Source organism: Pteronotus mesoamericanus, unplaced genomic scaffold (genome assembly GCF_021234165.1).
Source record: "Pteronotus mesoamericanus isolate MK-2021 breed Mesoamerican mustached bat unplaced genomic scaffold, CSHL_Meso_final contig_347, whole genome shotgun sequence".
Taxonomy (NCBI): Eukaryota; Metazoa; Chordata; class Mammalia; order Chiroptera; family Mormoopidae; genus Pteronotus; species Pteronotus mesoamericanus.
The window spans coordinates 8,636,132-8,655,848 of NW_026555137.1; the positions used below are offsets into that span (position 1 = coordinate 8,636,132).

The following is a 19,717-nucleotide window of genomic DNA, read 5'->3' on the forward strand; positions in this document are numbered from 1 at the left end:
CCATACTTCGCGGCAGGGTCCCTGTGTACGCAAACGTGCTTTGAAATACTGACAGCACTTAGTAAACATGAATGGAGCTAATAACTAGCTCGTATGTGTATTTTAAGTTTCTCTATTGGGATGGGTGTTCCTAATGTTGCCTAGCATTGAATTTCGTGTAAGTTAATTAACTGTAAAGTTTGTGCTTTCTAAACATTATTTTGAATTGTATGCTTTGTAGAGAAATAGCCGTTCTGTCCTATAATAGATGTGTTGGCAAAAGAATAAATAGATTAAAATGTATTGATCCTTTTTGCACTAAAACCATGTAACTAAAATTAGTCTTAACCCACAATACTGAGGTACCCAAGTACATAGGAAGATTGGATATTGATAATATATTTTCGGTGAGTATTCAGTGGCGGACCACATTTGGAAAAGCTCACCCTGCTGTATTTATGGGGTTTTTGATGTTGAATACCAGTTGAGTATTTGATCTAGCGATGGTCTCAATCCTGAGCACAGCCGGAACTTGATAAAACACATGGCTGGGCCCCACCCCCCAGGGTTTGGAAGGGACGGCCTGGGACCATGTTAATAACATGTTACTGCTTGTGTTCGTATTTATAAAGGGGAAATTTAAGAAACAAAGGCATTAAATGATTTTGAGTGGACAGATGCCCTGGCTTCCTCTGGGAACTATTTTTGACCAACTGAACACAAACCCGAATTTAATTCCTACTTTTTAACATCACTTGAAATACAAAACATTGTGAGCTTCGGGTGAGGCGTTCCCATGAAGGCCTCTTCACAGACTGTGCTGTGTTGATGTTTAGTCGCAATGGCTGAAACGTTTCTGTGTTGAGCTGGGTGCCCGAGTCACACCATGGAAGGGGGCCAAAAGGCAGGCAGGACAAATATTTTGAGCTCATTTCTGCCTGTGAAATAAACATGAAGGGCCTCTGCGGTCAGCCCCTCCCTCGCTTAGTCTTCACTTTCAGTCCCCCTTCTCGGGTCTCCTCCTCTCTTTTTACTAAATTTCCCTCTGTGACATTTAGCGGTGTAGAGTGTCACAAGTGGCTGCTAAGATTGCAGTTCATCTGCCTGCATCTTATCCTTTTAATGTGACTACATGGCCTTTCAGTGTGGTCCCTGTTGGGCTTTTTTCTTTTTTTTGCTTTTGAACAAACTTACGGACTCCCTCCCATCTGTAAGGTCCTTGCCCGTCCTTTAACCCACACAACCACCAGGGGAAGAGGAGCCCACTTTACAGGCAAAGCAGTGAGGTGCACAGGAGGCACCAGGCCAGTTCTAATGAGGTCCTGTCACCACAGCGAGATGGCGGGCAGGGTGGCGAGCAGCACCAGCTCCTGTGCCCCCAGTTCCGCATGCTGACGCCCCCAGGGCGTTGCAAGAGGCGAACGAGGAAGCGGTGCATGGTAGGCACTCGGAGCAGTTCCCAGCAGCAAGCAAGTGCCCAGTAAATGTTAGATGCTGTCATTTGCATCGGCATTTCTGGGAGCTCTCTGCAGTCAGTGGTACCGTTGGCGGTGCCTCTGAGCTGTAGGTACAAAAACATCTTGGATGTGCCTGTTGTCTGCGGTCACCAGGTTTCTTTGGTAGAATACAAGGACAATGAGACTTAGAATAGGACGCCTGATTTCTAGTCTTTCTTTTCATTCATTAGCCATCTGACCACAGACGAGTAACTTACATTTCCTAGCCATCAGTTCTGTTTTTAAAGTGAGCGTTGGATCAGGTGGCCTCTTGGTCCCTTCCGGCCCTCGCGTGCTGACGCTGTGATAGCATTGGGCCCAGGTCCTGAGAAGAGACTCCGGCTAGACTTGCACACCCAAGGCCTGGCTTAGAGTCAGCGAGCAAAAAGAGAATGAGAGAGAAGACGCCGAGCAGAAAGAATGAGAGAGAAGACGCCAGAGTAAATACTCTCCAGTCAGCTGATAGTCTTTGGAAATTTACTTTCTCTACTTCTTTCTTTCCTCATTTTTTTCAGGCTTGCATAGTTTGTAGGGCTTTGGGGGCTCAGATTCCTAGGAATGAGGGGGGAAAACAAATAAACCCGTACCCATGAAAATTCACATATAAATATATGCCTGAATATACATTATAGGATAATATTGATAGAAAATATTTAAAATATAGACTTATAGTAAGTTATAAACTCCTTTCCAAGTATATCATTTCATTAAATCACATGTACGTGAGACGGGTTAACAAGTTAAAATTATAACATCTGTATTTGAATAATTGCTCATTAAATTTAATTACAGGGTCTTCTGAATCATAAAATCTATTAATTTTACCTTTATTTGATTATGTGCAATAGGTTTTCTGGTTCTGTAGTATTAATGGGAGTTCTGTATTAAGGAAAACTCAACAGGGTTGGTGCATTAAGAAATAGGTGTCAATCACCTGCTCCGGCGGAAGACGGAGCCAGACCAGACCCTGTAGTTTCGAGGAACAGCGCGGGGGCCAGTGTGTCCATGGGAGCGAGCAAGCAGTACAGTCACAGGCAGAGAGGGGTTGGGGTCGGAGCTGGGGCGTAGGTCACGGGGAGCCTTGTAGGCCATTTTAAGGATGTCTTCAGCAGAACATTGACCCCATTAGAGGACCGACGTCCACACTCCTGTGTGTGGCACGGCCTCATGTATTTACCTCGTTGCAGTACAACATTTGGTTTTTGACGTCGCCAGGTAGAAATAACCTCTTCGTAGCAATTACTGCTATCCTGTCCCCGGTCCTTTTCCTACCCAAAAATAAAGATAGAAAAAGGAAAATTTTTCTTTCTACTTCAAAATTGTGTATTTACAAGCAGAATGCTAGTAGGCTATTTTTTGTACAAATGTACAGAAAATGGAGAGTCCACTTTTGCAAACTTAAACAGAAAAATACAAAAGGGCCTGAAGAAGTATTAAGTTCTTCACTTAATGGCTGCAAATTTGTTTCCCACCAGCAAACACATTTAAGAAAATGCTATTTTAGAAAGAAGATTTTATTTATGAAAGTCAAAACAGATGGCACCCTAGCGTCTGCTTTTTAATAGCAAGACGCACAAAGCTTTGTATCTACCTGAAGGTAGTCCTCCAGTTAGGATGTTGTTTAAGTGCTGCCTTGTGACCGCTGAGAGTTCGCATGTGTCTCAATTTCTTTGCTAAATGGAACTTTTGTTTGCATTCCTTCCCTCTGCCCTGTCCTTCCAGAAGCACATCGGGGGAACCAAAAGACAGAGACAAGGAAGAGAGTAAAGACTCCAAGCCACGCTCTTTGCGGTTCACCTGGAGCATGAAGACCACTAGCTCCATGGACCCCAATGACATGATGCGAGAGATCCGCAAAGTGCTGGATGCCAACAACTGTGACTATGAACAGAAAGAGAGGTTTTTACTCTTCTGCGTCCACGGAGATGCCCGACAGGACAGCCTCGTGCAGTGGGAGATGGAGGTGTGCAAACTGCCGCGGCTGTCCCTGAACGGGGTCCGCTTCAAGCGAATATCAGGGACGTCCATTGCCTTTAAGAACATTGCATCTAAAATAGCAAATGAGCTCAAACTGTAAAGAAACTCCAACTCGCAGGATCAGGGAAGATACATCCACATGAGGTACAGTTTTTGAATGTACTGGGAATGCCCAATGTCATTCACCTGTGAATCCCCCCATGTAGAATTTGCCCTTAATGCAATAAGGTTATACATAGTTATGAACTGTAAAATTAAAGTCACTATGAACTATCATAAATATCTGTAGCTAAAAAAAGTAGGTTCACATGTACAGGTAAGTATATTGTGTATTTCTGTTCATTTTCTGTTCATAGAGTTGTATAATAAAACAGATGATTGCTTAAAAACTTGTATAGTTGTCTAGATTTCTGCACATAAATGTACGTTTGAGGCTTTGAGTTGAAAATATTCTTCCCTGTTATTTACATTCAGGTGGGTTTTTTAAATTCTTACCTCCATCATGCAATTTTGAAAATTGTGTCCAGAATTAAAAGTGCACAGAAATGGTCTTTATGATTGTAGCATGGACTTCTAGAATTTATTTTCAGATCATATTTAAATTGAAACCGGAAGCTGATAAATAGATCAGCTGTATTATACACAGAATTATTTCTGCTTAACTTTGCTCTTACCCTTGTTACCAGACAAGGTTTTAGCTGAGAAGACACACAATGTTTACAGTGTTGGCACTTCAGAGTTTTTAAAAGAACATAACGGTGAAAATCAACTACAGCTTTGCCTTGAGCCAGCTAAAAAGCACTGAGGGGGAGTGAAACCTACATCCAACTTCTTTTGAACTTGAAAGTGTTTTCTGACCCACTGCTAATCATAGCAGCAAAATAAAAAAAGAATCAGTCTTCTCTTTGGCCTGTGACAATGTAAACTGTCACTTCTGTTCGCTGCCTTCCCAATACGGCAGTGTCATTGTGGGAATATAACAATGTTGGGACTCTTTCATAGCACACACTCATCTCGACAGTGTTGATCAATACATCAGTTAAGAAATCACGCCACCTCAGGAATTAACTGGCCTTGGGGAGGTTCTCCTCTTTCTCCTCGTGTCCTCTTCATCTGCCCCCGACCCAGTAATATCTGTGAGTACTTAAGAGAGACTTTGGAGTAAAACATACTATTTATAACAGTAGATGATTGACTAACGCTTATGTGGTTGTTCCATTTGTTCCCCTGCAACCTCTTTGTTTTTACTATTTTGCCAGATCTCTTGTATTTATTCCCCATCGTTATGCCTATAACGTGCAGCTTTGTAATCGGGCATTTGCCTGCCTTTCTTTCAGAATTAGTGCTCTTTGCGATGTAAAACCACTAGTAAAGGTACATTTTAATACTTGGTATTTTATACTGAATTAGCCTTGGAAGTTGGCTGTGCAATGTTACTTAATGTCGTACTTACTGTAATATCTACATATGGGCCCCATCTGCACACTCCTGAGAAATAGAAAGTGTATTCAAATTTTAGCCGTTTAAAGACAACTAAAGCTGTGATAAATCCTGTAATTCCAACCTCCATTGGAACGCGCTCGGCGTAGGTGATGTGCCATTCCCCATGGCGTCCAGACTAGGATGGATTTTGCCCTCTGTACTGTACTGTGCTATAGCTCTCTTCTGTACCAGTTCTGTTCAAAAATGAAGTGTAGTTTTGCCTTAGCAAAGGGTGGTGTTTGGAAAACAACAACTGTGTAAGCCCCTTTTTAACCTAGTGTCCATCCCCAAAAATTGATGCAAATTTCACTTTCACTGGTGCACACTGAAATTTTACTTGAACAGTTCTCATAATAAAGCACTTGTCTTTTGCTCTTTATCAGAATGTGCATTACCTGTTTTCTACTACAGAAGTATTCCATATGGGGGGTTTATTTTGTGTATTCTAAATGCAGTTGGCAGGGGGTGAAGTTATGTAACTTTTCAGGATGTCATTATGACAAAGAAATTTTCATCTTTTTTGTAGGAGTTCCTATTGTTGAAATGGTTTTATAAAACCAGACATCATGCCTTTTCCAAGGTACAAACTGATTATTTTTTACCTTTTCTCACTCTGATCAACTCTTCCATGTTTGTGGTAAGGAAATTTACTTCGATATTTTTTATGAACTAAAAATGAAATCTTGATAAGTCACTTTAGATTTCCGGTTTTATATATTCACAACAACATAAATTTTCTTGAAGATTTAAAGGAATTTTATAATATGTTTACATAAATAAATACCAGTTATGTTCACTGGCTATATGATATCAAGATGTCCTGGATCTCTGTTTAAATATTATTTGATAGAACATCCCTATTAGTATTAATTTACTAATAGTAAGTTAATTATGTAGAGACTGGGGCACAGTATTAATTTAAGAAATTAAAATGTGATAAGCAATATGAAATATGTTTCAGAAGCTTGACCCAATAATATTCTTTTAAGGTAGAATTTGATTTAAAACCCTAAAGGCCTTATTATGAAGTGGCTTTCACCAACAGTTGTTGTACCGTCTGGGCAACAAAGATAAACATGTGATGAATGAGGCACTAATTTACTGTAAATAAGTGATTCCATCAGCAGATGTAAATTAATCAAGGTGATCTCTGCCTTAATTTTTAAAATACCTATTGAGGTACCTACTGCCTCTTAAGAAACATAAAGGAATTGTCAAAAATGGCTTTTCTCCTGCCAAGATTTTGGTCCATTTGGGAAGACCAAGTATAAACACACATAACAACAACAACAACAACAACAACAAAATCACACCCAAATAGGAAACAACAAAAGTGTTCAAGCAAGCACCAACAAATAGTTTCTACAGGAGCTCAGAGAAAGGTGAGTTTTTTCTGGACATGAGAAAGAAAGGCCTTTTGAGAGATGTGAAGGATGGATAAAATGTAAGAGGTAGAATGGAAAAGACCCCTTAGGTGGAAGGAATATGTGAGAAAAGTCTTGAAGTTAGTCATGGTTGTAAGATACATGTTAGAAATGAACTACTTATTCTATGGGTTGCTAAGGTTCACATAGGTTGATCAAGAGGAGATTTTGTAAAGCATTGATTGGCAGCCTTGGCTTGGACTTGATTTGTGGTTAGAAGGGCAACTAGGAGGCACAAATAAATGGAAAGATATCCCATGTTCATGGATTGGAATAATTAATATTGTTAAAATGTCCATACTACCCAAAGTGACCCAATGATTCAATGCGATCTCTATCAGAATTCCAATGGCATGTTTTCATAGAAATAGAAAAAACAATTCTAAACAAAGTATGGAACTACAAAAGACGTGAATAGCTAAAACAATCTTCAGAATGAAGAACAAAGCTGGAGGCAACATACTCCTTGAATTCAAGCTACGTTGCAAAGCTGCAGTGATCAAAACAGTCTGGTACTGGAATAAAAACAGACACACATATCAGCGGAACAGAACAGTAATAAACCCATTCATTTATGGTCAATTAATTTTTTGACAAGAATGCACAGGGGGAAAGGATAGTGTCTTCAATAAATGGTGTTGGGAAAACTGGACAGCCACGTGCATGAAACTAGGCCCCTATCTTATTCCATACACACACCTACAACTCAACTCAAAATGGATGAAAGGACATGAGCTTAAGACCTGAAACGATAAAACTCTTGAAGAAACCAAACAGAGGTAAGCTCCTTAAAACTGGTCTTGACAATGATATTTTGGATTTGACATCAAAAGCAAAGGAAACAAAAGCCAAAATAAATAAGTGGGACTACACCAAAATGAAAACTTCCTGCACAGCAAAGGAAGACATCAACAAAATGAAGGGGCAGGCTATAGATGGGAGCAAATAGTGCACACCACAAACCTGAAAAGAGGTTCATGTCCAAAATATGCAAGGAACTCATGACTCAATAGCAAATAAAATAACCCAATTTAAAAATGGGCTAGGGACTCGCACACCCATTTTTCCAAAGATGACATGCAAATGGCCAACAGGTACATGAACAGGTGTTCAACAGCACTAATCATCAGGGAAACGTGAATCAAAACCACAAGGAATGACCACCTCGCACCTGTTAGAATGACTCATCCAAAAGAAGAGAGAACAAATGCTAGTGAGAATGGGGAGAAAGGCAACCCTTGTTCCCTAGTGGTGGGAATGTAAACGCAAGTGGTGCAGCCACAATAGAAAATGGTATGGAGGTCCCTCAAGAAATTAAAACAGACCTACCAGATGCTCTAGCAATCCCACTTCTGGGTACACTTATCCAATGGAAACAAAATCATCACCTCGAAGGCAGAGCTGCACCGCCACATTCATTGCAGTGTTACAATAGTCAAGATGGGGACGCAAGCTGAGTGTCCAGCCATGAATGAATGAAGAAAATGTGTTGGTGTTTATACATGCAATGGAATATTATTCAACCTTAAAAGAAATCTTGCCATTGTGACAATATACATAAATCTGGAGGGCATTATGCTGAGAAATAAGCCAGACAGCCAACTACTGCATGGTATCAGTTATCTGTGAAATCTTAAAAAAGAGGGGAAAAAAAGGGGGAAAGGAAAGAAGAAAGAAAGTCAAACTCATAGAAACAGAATGGCATGGTGGCGGCCAGGGCCTGAGAGGTGGGGAAATAGGAAGCGGCTGGTAAAAGGGTACACACTTTTGTATGTAAGATGAAGAGGGTCTGAGGGTCTACTGTGCGGCAGGGGGACTGTCGTTGGTGATACTGTATTGTGTGACCAGTTTGCTAAGAGAGTGGATCTTAAGTGTTCTCACCAACAATGCAAGTGTATGAGATGATAGAGGTGTTAATTAACTTGATGGTAGGAATCCTTTTGTGGTGTATACATATATAAAACATGTTGTACACCTAAAATGGGTTATAATTTGTCAACTGTACCTCAATAAAGCTGAAAAAAGAAAAAATAGAATTACCATATGATCCAACAATTCCACTCCTAGGCCATACTCTTTCTTACAAGCTTGAACACATTGAAATCGTCATTGGTTCCTGTTATTACCACACAGAACCACTAGGGGGCAGGAAAAACCCTGCCCAGGATGGATTGCTGGATCCTACCGCCCGCAACAATTGAAACCCCCGTGGACCTCTCTATAAAACAGACACCCTGTTACCCACCAAAAGCGCTTGTTGGCGAGGCCCGCACTCCCTAGTTTGAAGGAATAGTGCACCTCATTCTGTCTCCTCACAGGTAGGAGGCTAACGTCCTTCACGGCCTCAGCTGGATTTTTCCCTTTATTTTATTTTATTATTATTATTTTTTTTTTGGTCATCGTGCGGGTTATTTTAATGTCTTTCCATCTGGCTATAGAGGCACGTAATTCCATTGTATTCTTCATATTCAAACGTAGTGCTTCCATTAATTTTCTAGAACTTGAGGGAAGTCTCCATTTTTTTTTAATATGGTGCAAATCTGGCAGGGCCCAAAAGCATGGAGGTAATTAAAATGATACTCGGAAATAATATAGTCTTTTATAACCATGTTATTTTTATATCACATACTTATTTCCCTTAGAATACTGGGAGGAACCCATGGCTTTTCATGGATTCGATTGTTTCCGTTATTGGTAGTCACGAGTGCTTTCAGGGGGATCAGAATGTCACATTTAGTGCACAGAAAAGGGACCATTAGGGTTGGCTTTAGTTTATAAATTAATAGTTACTTTAGTAAAGTCACAAATCTACAAATGTAACTTCCAGTAACCTTTGAAATTCAACTTGTGTATTATATTATTGTATTTACAAATCTAACAAAGTATAACAGTCACTACAAGGGGCTGTTACCATTCACTTAATTTCATTATCTTAAACATTTAAGTGACTTTTATAAACAATATATTTGATTTTCTTTTCAAGTACTTCAACTATGTACAAGACTAATTCTTATACATACAGTAATTTAAACACTTTTGTATTTCTTTCCATTTAACTTACTAATTACTTGATTACACATTTTAACTTGCAGTCACAAAACTAGATTTCAATATTCTAATATGCCAAATTATGTTTCGCGTATTTATAGCAATATACCAATCACTCTTAAATGTATCCCACATTTTATTAATATTTAAGCGGTAATGAAGAAATAACCCCTATTATTGTATGCTGAACTCTAAATTCCCAGGAGGTCTAAGATTTTTGCCCACGGACGAAATCAGGCCTCCTGCACAGCGGCGCCCTCCCCGGCGCTGAGAATGCGCAGCTGCCAGAATTTAGCGGCCCCACCGCCTGGGTCCGTTCCATTCTTTCCCTGGAGTGGACACAGTGCTGTGCCTTTCTGCATATTTCCTTAGCAGAGGCGCCTGGAAAAGTATGGCCGTTTTACAGGGCTCTTCATAACTGTTTTCTGGAAGCTGGTCACCAGTTTGCACCCCATGAATACTGTATTGTCACGACCATCTCGCCACGCCTTTAGCAGCATTGAGTATAATCTTTACCATCGTCATCATCATCGCGGCCAGTTTGCACGTGGGCAAAAGAAGCCTCATCACTTGGGGTTCATTTATGTCGTGGCCAATGTGGCTGAACATGGTTTAGAAGTTCATAGTGCATTGCCCTGCCGGGGTGTCCCTTTGGCTCACAGGTAGGGGGCGCAGGCGGGTAGGGCTGAGCCTGATTGTTGGTCACCCGGAGGCCAGGCTCCGGTGGCGCCGCCGCAATCCCGGGCCCCACGGCCAGAGGGCGCTGCGACCTCAAGTCCCCGGCCCCGTCCGGGCTGGGGCGGTGCCGCGGGCGGGGAGCAAAGGTTGTTTGGTGCCTTCGCACCCCAACTTCTCCTAACCGGCCGCGGCGTCATGACGGTGGCAGCCAGGCTCCGGAGCAAGGCGGCGAGCAGCCTCCCGCGCCGCGGGCCCCGGGGGCAGGGGGACGAGGACACCACCGCGATCCTGGAGCTGGAAGACGAGGTGGCCGAGAGCGCGGCGAGCGCGGAGCGCCCGGAGGCCCGGAGCGCGCGGCGGGTGCACCTGGCCGTCCTCCCTGAGCGCTACGAGCCGCTGGAGGAGCCGGCGCCGGGCGACAAGCCCAAGAGGAGGTACCGGCAGAAGCTGAAGAAGTACGGCAAGGTAGGCCTCCGCCCACTGCCCAGGGCGTCAGCCGTGCGGGGCGCCCTGGCCCCGGGCTTCCCGCTTGTCCCGATGGAGAGCTGGAGACCAGCGTCCACCCTGTGACTGCGCCCCGCCTCTCTGGGTTCCCTTCACCCCCCAACAACCACCCTCTCCCCAGCATTCACTGTCAAAGCCCCACAGACTCTTCGTCTGTGACCTGGAAAGTTTCATGTACTGATAGAAACTGAAGCAGAGATGTCATTGGCACCGGTCCGCCTGCTCCCCGGCTGCTGGCTAGTTAATGACAGTCCGAGGAGTCGCTTGCAAAGGCAGTTCTTCTCCTTGGCGTGTCTTACTTACACGCCCTTGTGTGTGGCGGGCAGGACAGAAACTTGTGTCCCCGGTTTACAGGTGGGAATACTGAGGCTGGGGCGCAGTCAGGTGACTTGCAGAAGGTGACCCAGTGGGAAAGTACTGAGCTGCAGGCTGGTGTACGCTTCCTGCAACATCCTCACCAGGCTGTCCCCGCCAGCTGGGAATTGGTGGAGCTATTGCCCTAAATGTCCCCGAGACTATTTCAAGGGCCTAGGAGCTCAGCACATACACACATATGCACAGTTATCTCTGCTCTGGCGCCTGTAGACGCGCTGTCATTTGCCCGGATTCAGGGTGTTGGGGGTGGGAAGAGAGAGAGAAGAAGGAAGAGAGGTGGATGTGAGTCTGGGATAAAAATGAGTTTTCTCCTCAGACATCAGCCAGGAAGCATTTGAAGTTACTCCTGCCCCTGCTCCCTGGGGCTGGGCTCTGCTGCCCAGAAGACAATCACAAATTCATTGTGTCTTGGCCAAAGGCCAAGGGCCCCATCTGATTTATTGCCCCATTATCTGTGTTCTCTAGTGGCCCTTATCATACCTGAAGCTAGCCAGTCTCCATACCTTAGCTTAGGTTTATCATACTCCCTAAAGGTATGTCAGCAGCTTTGGGAGCAGCATATACAAGCAGGCAGTTGTAAAATATGTTAATAAAAACTATAAAGCTGGGAGTTGCAGGCTGAGTTGTGCTAGGGCTGATCATCCTTCTCCCTGGTCCCAGGCGAGCACAAAGAAGCCATCGTTTGCCTCTCTGCAAATGGTGACCCGATAGTGTGGCTATCTCAGCTCAGAGACTGGCTCAGGAGATGCCTTGAGGGGTTCTTACTGTGTGCCAGGCATTGTGCTAAGCACAGGAGATATAAAAATGGGTACCCCTATGCATAGCTGGGGCTGGATGGGTCAGACCCCCGGCACATAGTCCTCAGCGATGAGGCTGCAAAGTCAGGGAGATTTTCAAATCAATGGCGACGCAAAGACTGGGCACAGAAGGATGAGTTCAGGTTTCACAGGTTAACAACGAGGCACCACTTCACATGGATGGGTGTTACCAACACATGCACGCACAACACAGAAAATAACAAGTGTTGACGAGGATGTGGAAAACCTGGAATCCTTGGGAATTGCTGGCAGAAATGTAAAATGTTGCTGATGCTGTGGGAAGCAATTTGGCAGTTCCTCAAAAAATTAAATAGAGATCTGCCACGTGATCCAGTAATTCCACGCCTAGGTATATATCCAAAAGAATTGAAAACAGGTATCCAAACACACACCCCCCCACACACACACATATGTTCATAGCAACAGTATTTACAATAGCCAAAAGGTAGAAACAACCCAAGTGTTCATCAACTGATAAATGAACAAACAAAATGTGATGCATACATACAACGGACTATTATATGGCCATAAAAAGAACGAAGTACTGATACATGCGATAACACGGATGAACCCCTAGAACATCAGGCTAAGTCAAAGAAGCCAGACACACAAGATCACATACGGTATGCACGCATGTTTCCATTTGTATCAAATATCCAGAATAGGTAAATCCAGAGAGACCAACCACAGATTGGTGGTTGCCAAGGGTTGGGGCTGGGGGTAGGGGAGCAGCTGTCTAATGCGTATGAGCGTCCCTTTAGGGATGACGAAAATGTCCGCGAAGTAGGTGGACGTGCTGGTCACACAGCATCGTGAATGTGCTCCATGCCACTGAACTGTTTACTTCGAAATGATTAATTTTTATTATGTGAATTTCATCTCAATTAAGGAAAAAGAAAAGAAGTTCACTGGGTGGACAAGGGATGACCTCCAGGGCGGAGGGACCAGTGCAAGCAGAGACGAGGACATGTGAAGCCCTTGAAGGGGTGGCCAGCCTCGGGCACCTTGGGGCCGCGCTGGCAGGGGGAGAGTTGTCTGGGGCCGCACATTAAATACACTGTAATGCGTCATCACAAAAAAATCTCATCATGTGTTAAATAAATTTATGATTTTGTGTTGGGCCGCATACACAGCCATCCTGGGCTGCATGTGGCCCGCAGGCCACAGGTGGGACGCCCTGCGCGGGGGCCACACGCTAGTTCAGTAGACTAGCTCAGGTGAGACGACACTGTCACGTCAGAGTGGCCTGCCCTTTCTGCCTTTCCAAAGAGCAGCTCCTCCGTCCATTTTTTTTCTGAAGCAACTGAGAAGGTAGCCAGTTAGGATCCAGCCCAGAGGGGAAGAGAGCGGACCCTTCATTGAGCATGCGAGAACAGCCACCGCTCGGCTAGAAAGCGGGGAGGGGATTTCCCCTGCTTTCATCACGCGTGACATTTCCCTTTCCGTGGGCCCCATGGAATAGGAGGTGACCTGCGCACAGTTCCACATTACAGTCGCGTACTCCATAACGACGGTTCGGCCAGCCGCATAAAGGACAGTGGTCGCATACGATATGAAAAAGTCCTCTTACCTAGTGAGGTCCTTGTCATGGTCACAGGGCAGCACTGGAGGGACCTGGAGCTTGCTGCCCATCCTGTAGAAGTACTTTCCTTCCCGTTGGGTAACAGCTGCGCACAGTGTTCAGTTTGCGTCCTCTGGGCAGGCTTGTAGCCCAGAGCAGTGGGTGATAGATACCACGTGGCCTGGGCGTGCAGCAGCTCGACCGCCCAGGTGTGGGAGTGCACGCCGCGATGTCTGCACAAGGATGAAGTCACCTAAGGATGCACTTTGCTGAAGCGAGTCCATTGTTACCACGGAGGGCTGGCTTTTCCTTCGTGGAAGGGCAATCAAAGTTCCTATTTATCAAACTGCTCCCATTCTTCACCGAAGTCCCTTCCTGCTTCTAGGTAAAGAAAGATGTTTGGCCTCTGTGACATATGAAAGGATCGGTTCACACGCCCGCACTGCCCTGTGGCCCCGGGAGATGGTGTGGGCCGGGGCGCTGTTCCAGGTTGACTTTAAATAACGATGCCAGTGTTCACAGGGTGCGTTCGTTGTTGCAGAGCTGTTTTCTGGGCTCAGGGAGGCGGAGGGGACGTGCATGCGCTGTGCTCCCCTAGGGCGCCTGCCTCGTGCTGTGTGCACAGGTCACACGTGGTGTGTGCACAGGTCGCGCATGGCATCTCCAAATCCTCGCAGCAGCCTCGGAAAACTGGGGACCCCGTTTTGCCCACCTAAGGGAACGTGTTTGCTGATTCTGGGGATCAGGAGGAGGGCGTCTTTGGGGGCGGAAGGGCCATCATTCCCCGCACCACCCTCTCTTGTGCTCCCCCACGCCCCTCCGCCCGTCCAACAGATTATTTGGGTTGAAAGCTCTACTCAGATCAAAGAATTCAAAACTTCTTTGGAAAAGGCCATCGATGGACGTTTCATGTTTCTTTGCCTCCTGTGTTCTCAACTCTGTGCTTTGACAGTGTTCCCGCTAATGAGCTATTTTAGTAGCTTCCCCCCCCCTAAGTTGCAAAGATGAAGTGACAAGCAGTTTTTTAAAATAGCAGATTGCGGGAAATGGAGGAACAAGTACCCCAAATGGCAGGTTTCGTGCAGGCCACCGGTGATTCTGGCGGCTTCGCTTACCAGGGATGCTCTTGACGGTTGACCTGCACCCAGAGGGCAATTTGGTGGTTGTTGTTGTTTGAAACAGTAAGTAAAACTCTCCCGCTGACTCTTGTCACACATTTGTAGAGATGTCTCTCTCAGCAACGTCACCCCAACACACACTCGCATGCACACGCATGCGCTGCACCCTGAACTCTCATGGAGAAGTCGACTGGGCAGCATCCCGAGGGTCAGTGTCTAGAGAAGCCATTGATGTGACCAGGCAGCCGTGACCTCGCGTCCTGGATCGGTGGGGTCGGAGCCGCGTGGAGGCCGTCTGTGGGGACGGCCCTTCCCGTGGGTTGAAGGAGAGCGGAGACCCGGGCAGCACTGAGGGGAAGATGTGGAGTCAGGGTCATGGAAGGAAGAGAATGATGATTCTGGAGAGTGGAAAGCCAGGGCCTGGGTGACAGAGGGGACTGACAGCAAGCGTCACAGGAATGGCCTTGCGGGGAGAGGGCCGTTCTCTGCACGGGAACCCAGGCGAGGTGGGAAGGTGAGTGGGTTCCCTGGGACTTCTGACCTTTTCAGTGAAAGAGGAAGTGGGGTCACCTACTGCGGGCACGGAGACAGGGAGGTGGGGAGACCCGCGGAGAACGAAAAGGACGAGGAGGAGTAGCTGGGAGACGGAGGAGGTCGGCCCCCCGGGCAGACAGATGGGGCGCCAGGCCGTGTCTGAAGTCCGAGCGAGGTTTGCGGCTGTGATCAGGAATGTTACGTGACACCAGGTCGCCTGATTATTGGAGCGGGACAGCGCGTAGGGCTGAGACGAGGCGGACGATGGGATCCAGATCACCGACGTGACCGCGAGGTTATCGAGAGAGAGCGCTGAGGGACGGTGCGGATGAGGAGCGGGAGGCCGCGGCAACCACTTGATCAGTGTTTGTCCACTGGCGGGGAACTGAACTTTCGCTGTGACTCCATTTGTCCGTGGATGCCCCGCCCCCAGCACGTCTAGCACCAGGCCTTGCAGGAAAGGAAGGGGAGCAGGAGTAGCCATCAGGAAAGCGTGGCCGGTCCGTACCCTTTAGGAGTCTGTCACTGTGTCTGCAGTCAGAGACTTGAAAGAGACAAATGTGTGGGTGGGGCAGGAGTATGTCCCGAAGGCAGGGAGAGGGCAGGGTGGGCTTTGGATAAGGGGGATAAAGGAAAACTTGACCCAGCCTTCCAGTGATCCGGCACCGTAGCTGGAACAAGGAGTCGGCTTTGCTTAAAAAATAAAACAAATGTGGTGTTGGCGCTCGCACCCCCTCTGCTGTCTCAGGATCTCTGAATTATCTGGAAATGTGTTTGAGAGCACTTTGCACGGCGGTGACGTCCGTCCTGAGTCCCCGCTTGTTCCCAGCAGGGGTGGGCGTGGGGAGGGGTGGGTGAGAGACGAACACCATGACCTGGTAACTTGCTCACTGACCCCGGGGGAGCGAAGCAGCTTGGTTCTTTAGGTACGTCACCCTCGTGCGGAAGCTGTCTAACCAAATTCTTTGCTTTTTGTCTCGATTCCTAAAAATAGAACGTGGGCAAGGTCATCATCAAAGGATGCCGCTACGTGGTCATCGGCCTGCAGGGGTTCGCCGCGGCCTACGCCGCCCCGTTCGGCGTGGCCGGCAGCGTGGCGTCATTTGTCCGCTAGTGGGGGCTGCTGCGGGGCAGACCCTTCTGGAATGATGGGAGCCTCCATCCGGCAGCCATACAAATCCAGACGCATCTCAGACTCGAAGCCATGACCTACTTGGAAGGAAAAAAGTCTCTCTCTGTCGAATCTGACGATTGTTGTGAATGGGACATCTTTACCCCTCTGCTGAGTTTTTCACGTTTCTTGGACATGGGTGGCTCTGACGGACAATCCCACATAGAATGAGGCTGATGTTACCTTTGGGGTCAGGGTCAAGTTTGCTCACACTGGAGCCTTTGTGGGAAGCTCGCGCGTGGAGGCAAACCCTCAACCGGCGCGAGCAGCCTGGGCGGGCAGCAGATAGGTGATTATGGGGGGAAAGGATTGTTACCCGGCGTGACATGATTTGCCATCTTGTCCTGGAAAGGTCGCGGCTGACCGGCGCTCACAGCCCTTCACGGCCGGGGTTCTGAGGGCACCAAAGGAGCAGCTTGCTGCTGAAGTCACGTCCCCCATCTCCTCCTCCACACTTTGTCACTGGCAGTTTAATTACAGGCTGGAGAAGAAGGAAGGAAGAAAAATCTCTTTGAAGGCTGACACTTTGAAACTGTGTTGGCAATGTGTCGTGACTGTTTAAAGTAGATAAAAGCTTGGCATTGTTACCTTTCTCTGACACGAGTGTGCGGTGGGGTGAGGGGAGGGATGGGGGCAGGTTCAAGTGCAGGCTGCCGCTGACAAAGGTCGGGTGAGGGAGCCCGCTGGAGGGCTGATGTGCCCGGTCCAGCCCAGCCTGGCCCAGCTGCATGTTCGAGCCTCAGCGCTGCATCTCTCTGCCAAGCCACCGAAGGGTGCTTTGTCTTGGGCGTGAGGGACGTACCACATCTGGAAATAAAAGTGTTTGATTTAGAGAAGGAACAGGGAAGTAGGAGATGGTTGCAAAGGAAGTAGAAACAGGGCAAGAAGGAGGTTGGGCGAGAGGAGTGGAGATACGGGACCCCGATTTGGGTTGTGAGCGATGGGAGGTCTTCGGTGGGCTGGGTCTTTGGCTCGGGGAAGGGGCCGGGGCAGCTACGTGGGCAGCCTGTGTGGCTGGGGCTTAGACACCCTCTGGCGCCTGCGAGCTCATGTTGTCTGCCGTCGTAGCATCCTTTCCTCTTCTGCGATGCCCGCTTTGACCATGTCTCACCCGGATTCAAAGGTTAGGGCGAGCCTGGTCCTGACGCTCCCCCAGGATGACCCGCTGACTGACTTTGGACCATTGGTCAGGGAGGTGGCAGAAAGAGGAAGTCTCTCACCCTGTGCCCCCTGCCAAGCCCCATGACTGGCCACTGTTCTGACTTTGTTTCCAGAATATCTGAAAGTTCTACATGGTTATGGTTGATCAGTCGGCGGGATCAATGGCAGCATCTACCGGTTGCCCTTAGAAGTTTCTAGGCCATGCAAAGGCGGCCACGATGCTCATGTTTCACCAATCAAACCCAACCAGGTGGTATGGGGGAGTGGAGACGGTGAGAGACAGACAGACAGACAGAAAAAGGAATTGGTGGAGGCGAAAACTGTGGCCGTGAAGCTAGACTCAGCTTCCCATCCTGGAGGCTCATGGGAGGTTGGAACTTGGATCCAGCTTCTGCATCACTAATATTTGTGAGGAAAAGAGAGAACAAATGTTCTTGTTTTAGCTCAGATGATGAAAGTTGATAATGGCACATTTTCACACATGTAAGATAATTATAGCTTGCCCGGCCATGCTGGGAGTTGGGGGGAAGAAAGATGTAGGAGGAAGAGGAAGCAAAGCATGGTTTAGTGGGAGAGTCGAGGCTGCTGCTCACAGGAAGGACCATGGGAGGGATTCTGTGGTGGGCTTGGAGGACGCCCCTCCCCGGCCGCCCAGGGGTGCAGAGCAGCCCCAGAGATGCCCGCTGAGTCTCACGGGGGAGGGACAAGACCTCCTGAGGTCCGTGCGAGAAGACCTTCCCACCCTGCCCGCCATATTGGAGACACTATCAGGCCAAGTTCACTTGGCTCTGAATTTCTTGAAGTCTAGTTAAGATTAACCCAGAAATTTCAAAAGTTGAAACCAGACAGGGATTTTCTTGGGGGCCAAATTCATGGGACAGAAGATGAACTCCAGACTATCACTCAGCCTGAGTGGCCGTTGACCGTGGGATCGGCCACCCGTGTTATAGGTGATCTCTAAGCCTTTTCTTTCTCTTCATTTTCTTTCCAACGTCCAGGTCCTCACCCCATTGAGAATTGAATGTTAGAGAGTTTTTTTTTCCTGTATGCCTGATTTTGAGGCTTCTTTTGTATCCTTTCTCGGCCAATTATGTAAATAAACCCCCAGTTGGTTGAATTTTCTGTGTGTGAAGATTTTTTGCCCACTCCCTTTTTAGACTCGCCTTAGACGTCCGCAGCGCCCAGCCAAGACGGAGCACTTCGTGCAGCAGGTGAGGGCGGGGGGGAGACCTCCGTGGGACAAGCCAGGAGGAGCCCAGCGCTGCCCTGAGACCCAGGGACCGGGAGAGCGGCCCTCACTCCCCTGGAACGCTGCTTGGGGGTTACAGGTGGGGCCAACTTCTGGGAGCCCTGCAGAAGAGGCTTCAGGTGCAGGAGCCTCAGCTCACGTGTTTGCTAAGAATGGGAATTTCCAGACCCTCTGATTCGGAATTAGAGATTTTCCACAAGTAGCTTCTGAAGGAGCGAGCGCTGTCCCCGACCTGGGAAATGCTGGCCCCTAGGGACTGCTGCCTTTGCAAAGGCCAGGGGGCTCCCAGGTGGGAGCTGGGGGCCTGGCCTGAGCAGGGGCGCACACCTACGGGGTGCCAGCCCCACGCTGGGCACGTGGGCAGCGCCCATTCTCCGAGTCCTGCCCCTGGGGTGCTCGGTGCCTTCCACCCTACAACTCCCTCTAGAGACCCAAATTAGGATCCGAATTCAACGCCTCTAGAACTGGCGGTGCTTTTTTGAAAAGGCGTTTCTCAGGTGATCCCTTTTGCATAACCTGTTGACCAGGCTCTAAACAACTGTGTCTGGTTCCGAGCAGCCGTAAAAATCAGGGCACAAGTGCTGGCCAAGAAGCCAGGCTTCCCTGCCAGGGCTCTTAATTCCAGAGTGAACCGCCCGCGTCCAGATCCGCCCTCTCCACCTCTCCGTCTACAGCGGAGAGAAAGCGCTTGTTCGGTTGCGTTGTGCTTCCTGCCGGAAATGTTTCAAATTACTGCAGAAGGACAAAGTGTGAGATAACGCCTTCTTTTTTGGGCCGGGGACTTACCCATGGGGAAAAGCACTATACCTGTTTATCCTTTTTTTTTTAAATATACTTTTTAAAAATTGAATTGATTGGGGTGACTTTGGTTAATGAAACCATTCAAGTCTCAAATAACAAACCTGCACAGTGCACCAGGCACTCACCGCCGCAGTCCCATTGCTCCCCACCACCAGGGACCCCCTCTTCCCCCGCCCCCAGCCTCTTTCCCCGCCCCCCCCATCCCTCTACTGTTGTCTGTGCCTGGTTTTTGTTTTGTTTGTTTTTTGCCTAATCCCTTCACCTTTTCGCCCAGCCCCCACCACCGCCTCCTCTCTGACAGCTGCCAGTCTGTCCCCTGCATCTATGCGTCTGTTTCTATT

At 47.6% G+C, this 19,717-nt stretch overlaps 2 protein-coding genes across 5 annotated transcripts in view; both read left to right on the top strand.

Moving 5' to 3' along the window:
• The window catches only part of MARK1 (microtubule affinity regulating kinase 1), a 68,863-nt gene extending 65,027 nt beyond the window's left edge, over positions 1 to 3,836 (top strand). For all 4 annotated transcript variants that reach the window (XM_054576609.1, XM_054576610.1, XM_054576611.1 and 1 more), the window contains one exon: positions 3,198 to 3,836. In XM_054576609.1, the coding sequence (XP_054432584.1) occupies positions 3,198 to 3,552 (355 nt within the window). In that variant the 3' untranslated portion in view covers positions 3,553 to 3,836. The remainder of the gene's footprint in view (positions 1 to 3,197) is intronic.
• Positions 3,837 to 10,204: 6,368 nt separating this feature from the next.
• Positions 10,205 to 17,849, top strand: CUNH1orf115 (chromosome unknown C1orf115 homolog). Its single transcript, XM_054576616.1, has 2 exons — positions 10,205 to 10,549; positions 15,989 to 17,849. The coding sequence occupies exons 1-2, from the start codon at positions 10,280 to 10,282 to the stop codon at positions 16,106 to 16,108; spliced, it is 390 nt and encodes a 129-aa protein (XP_054432591.1). The 5' UTR covers positions 10,205 to 10,279; the 3' UTR covers positions 16,109 to 17,849.
• The last annotated feature ends 1,868 nt before the right edge of the window (positions 17,850 to 19,717 follow it).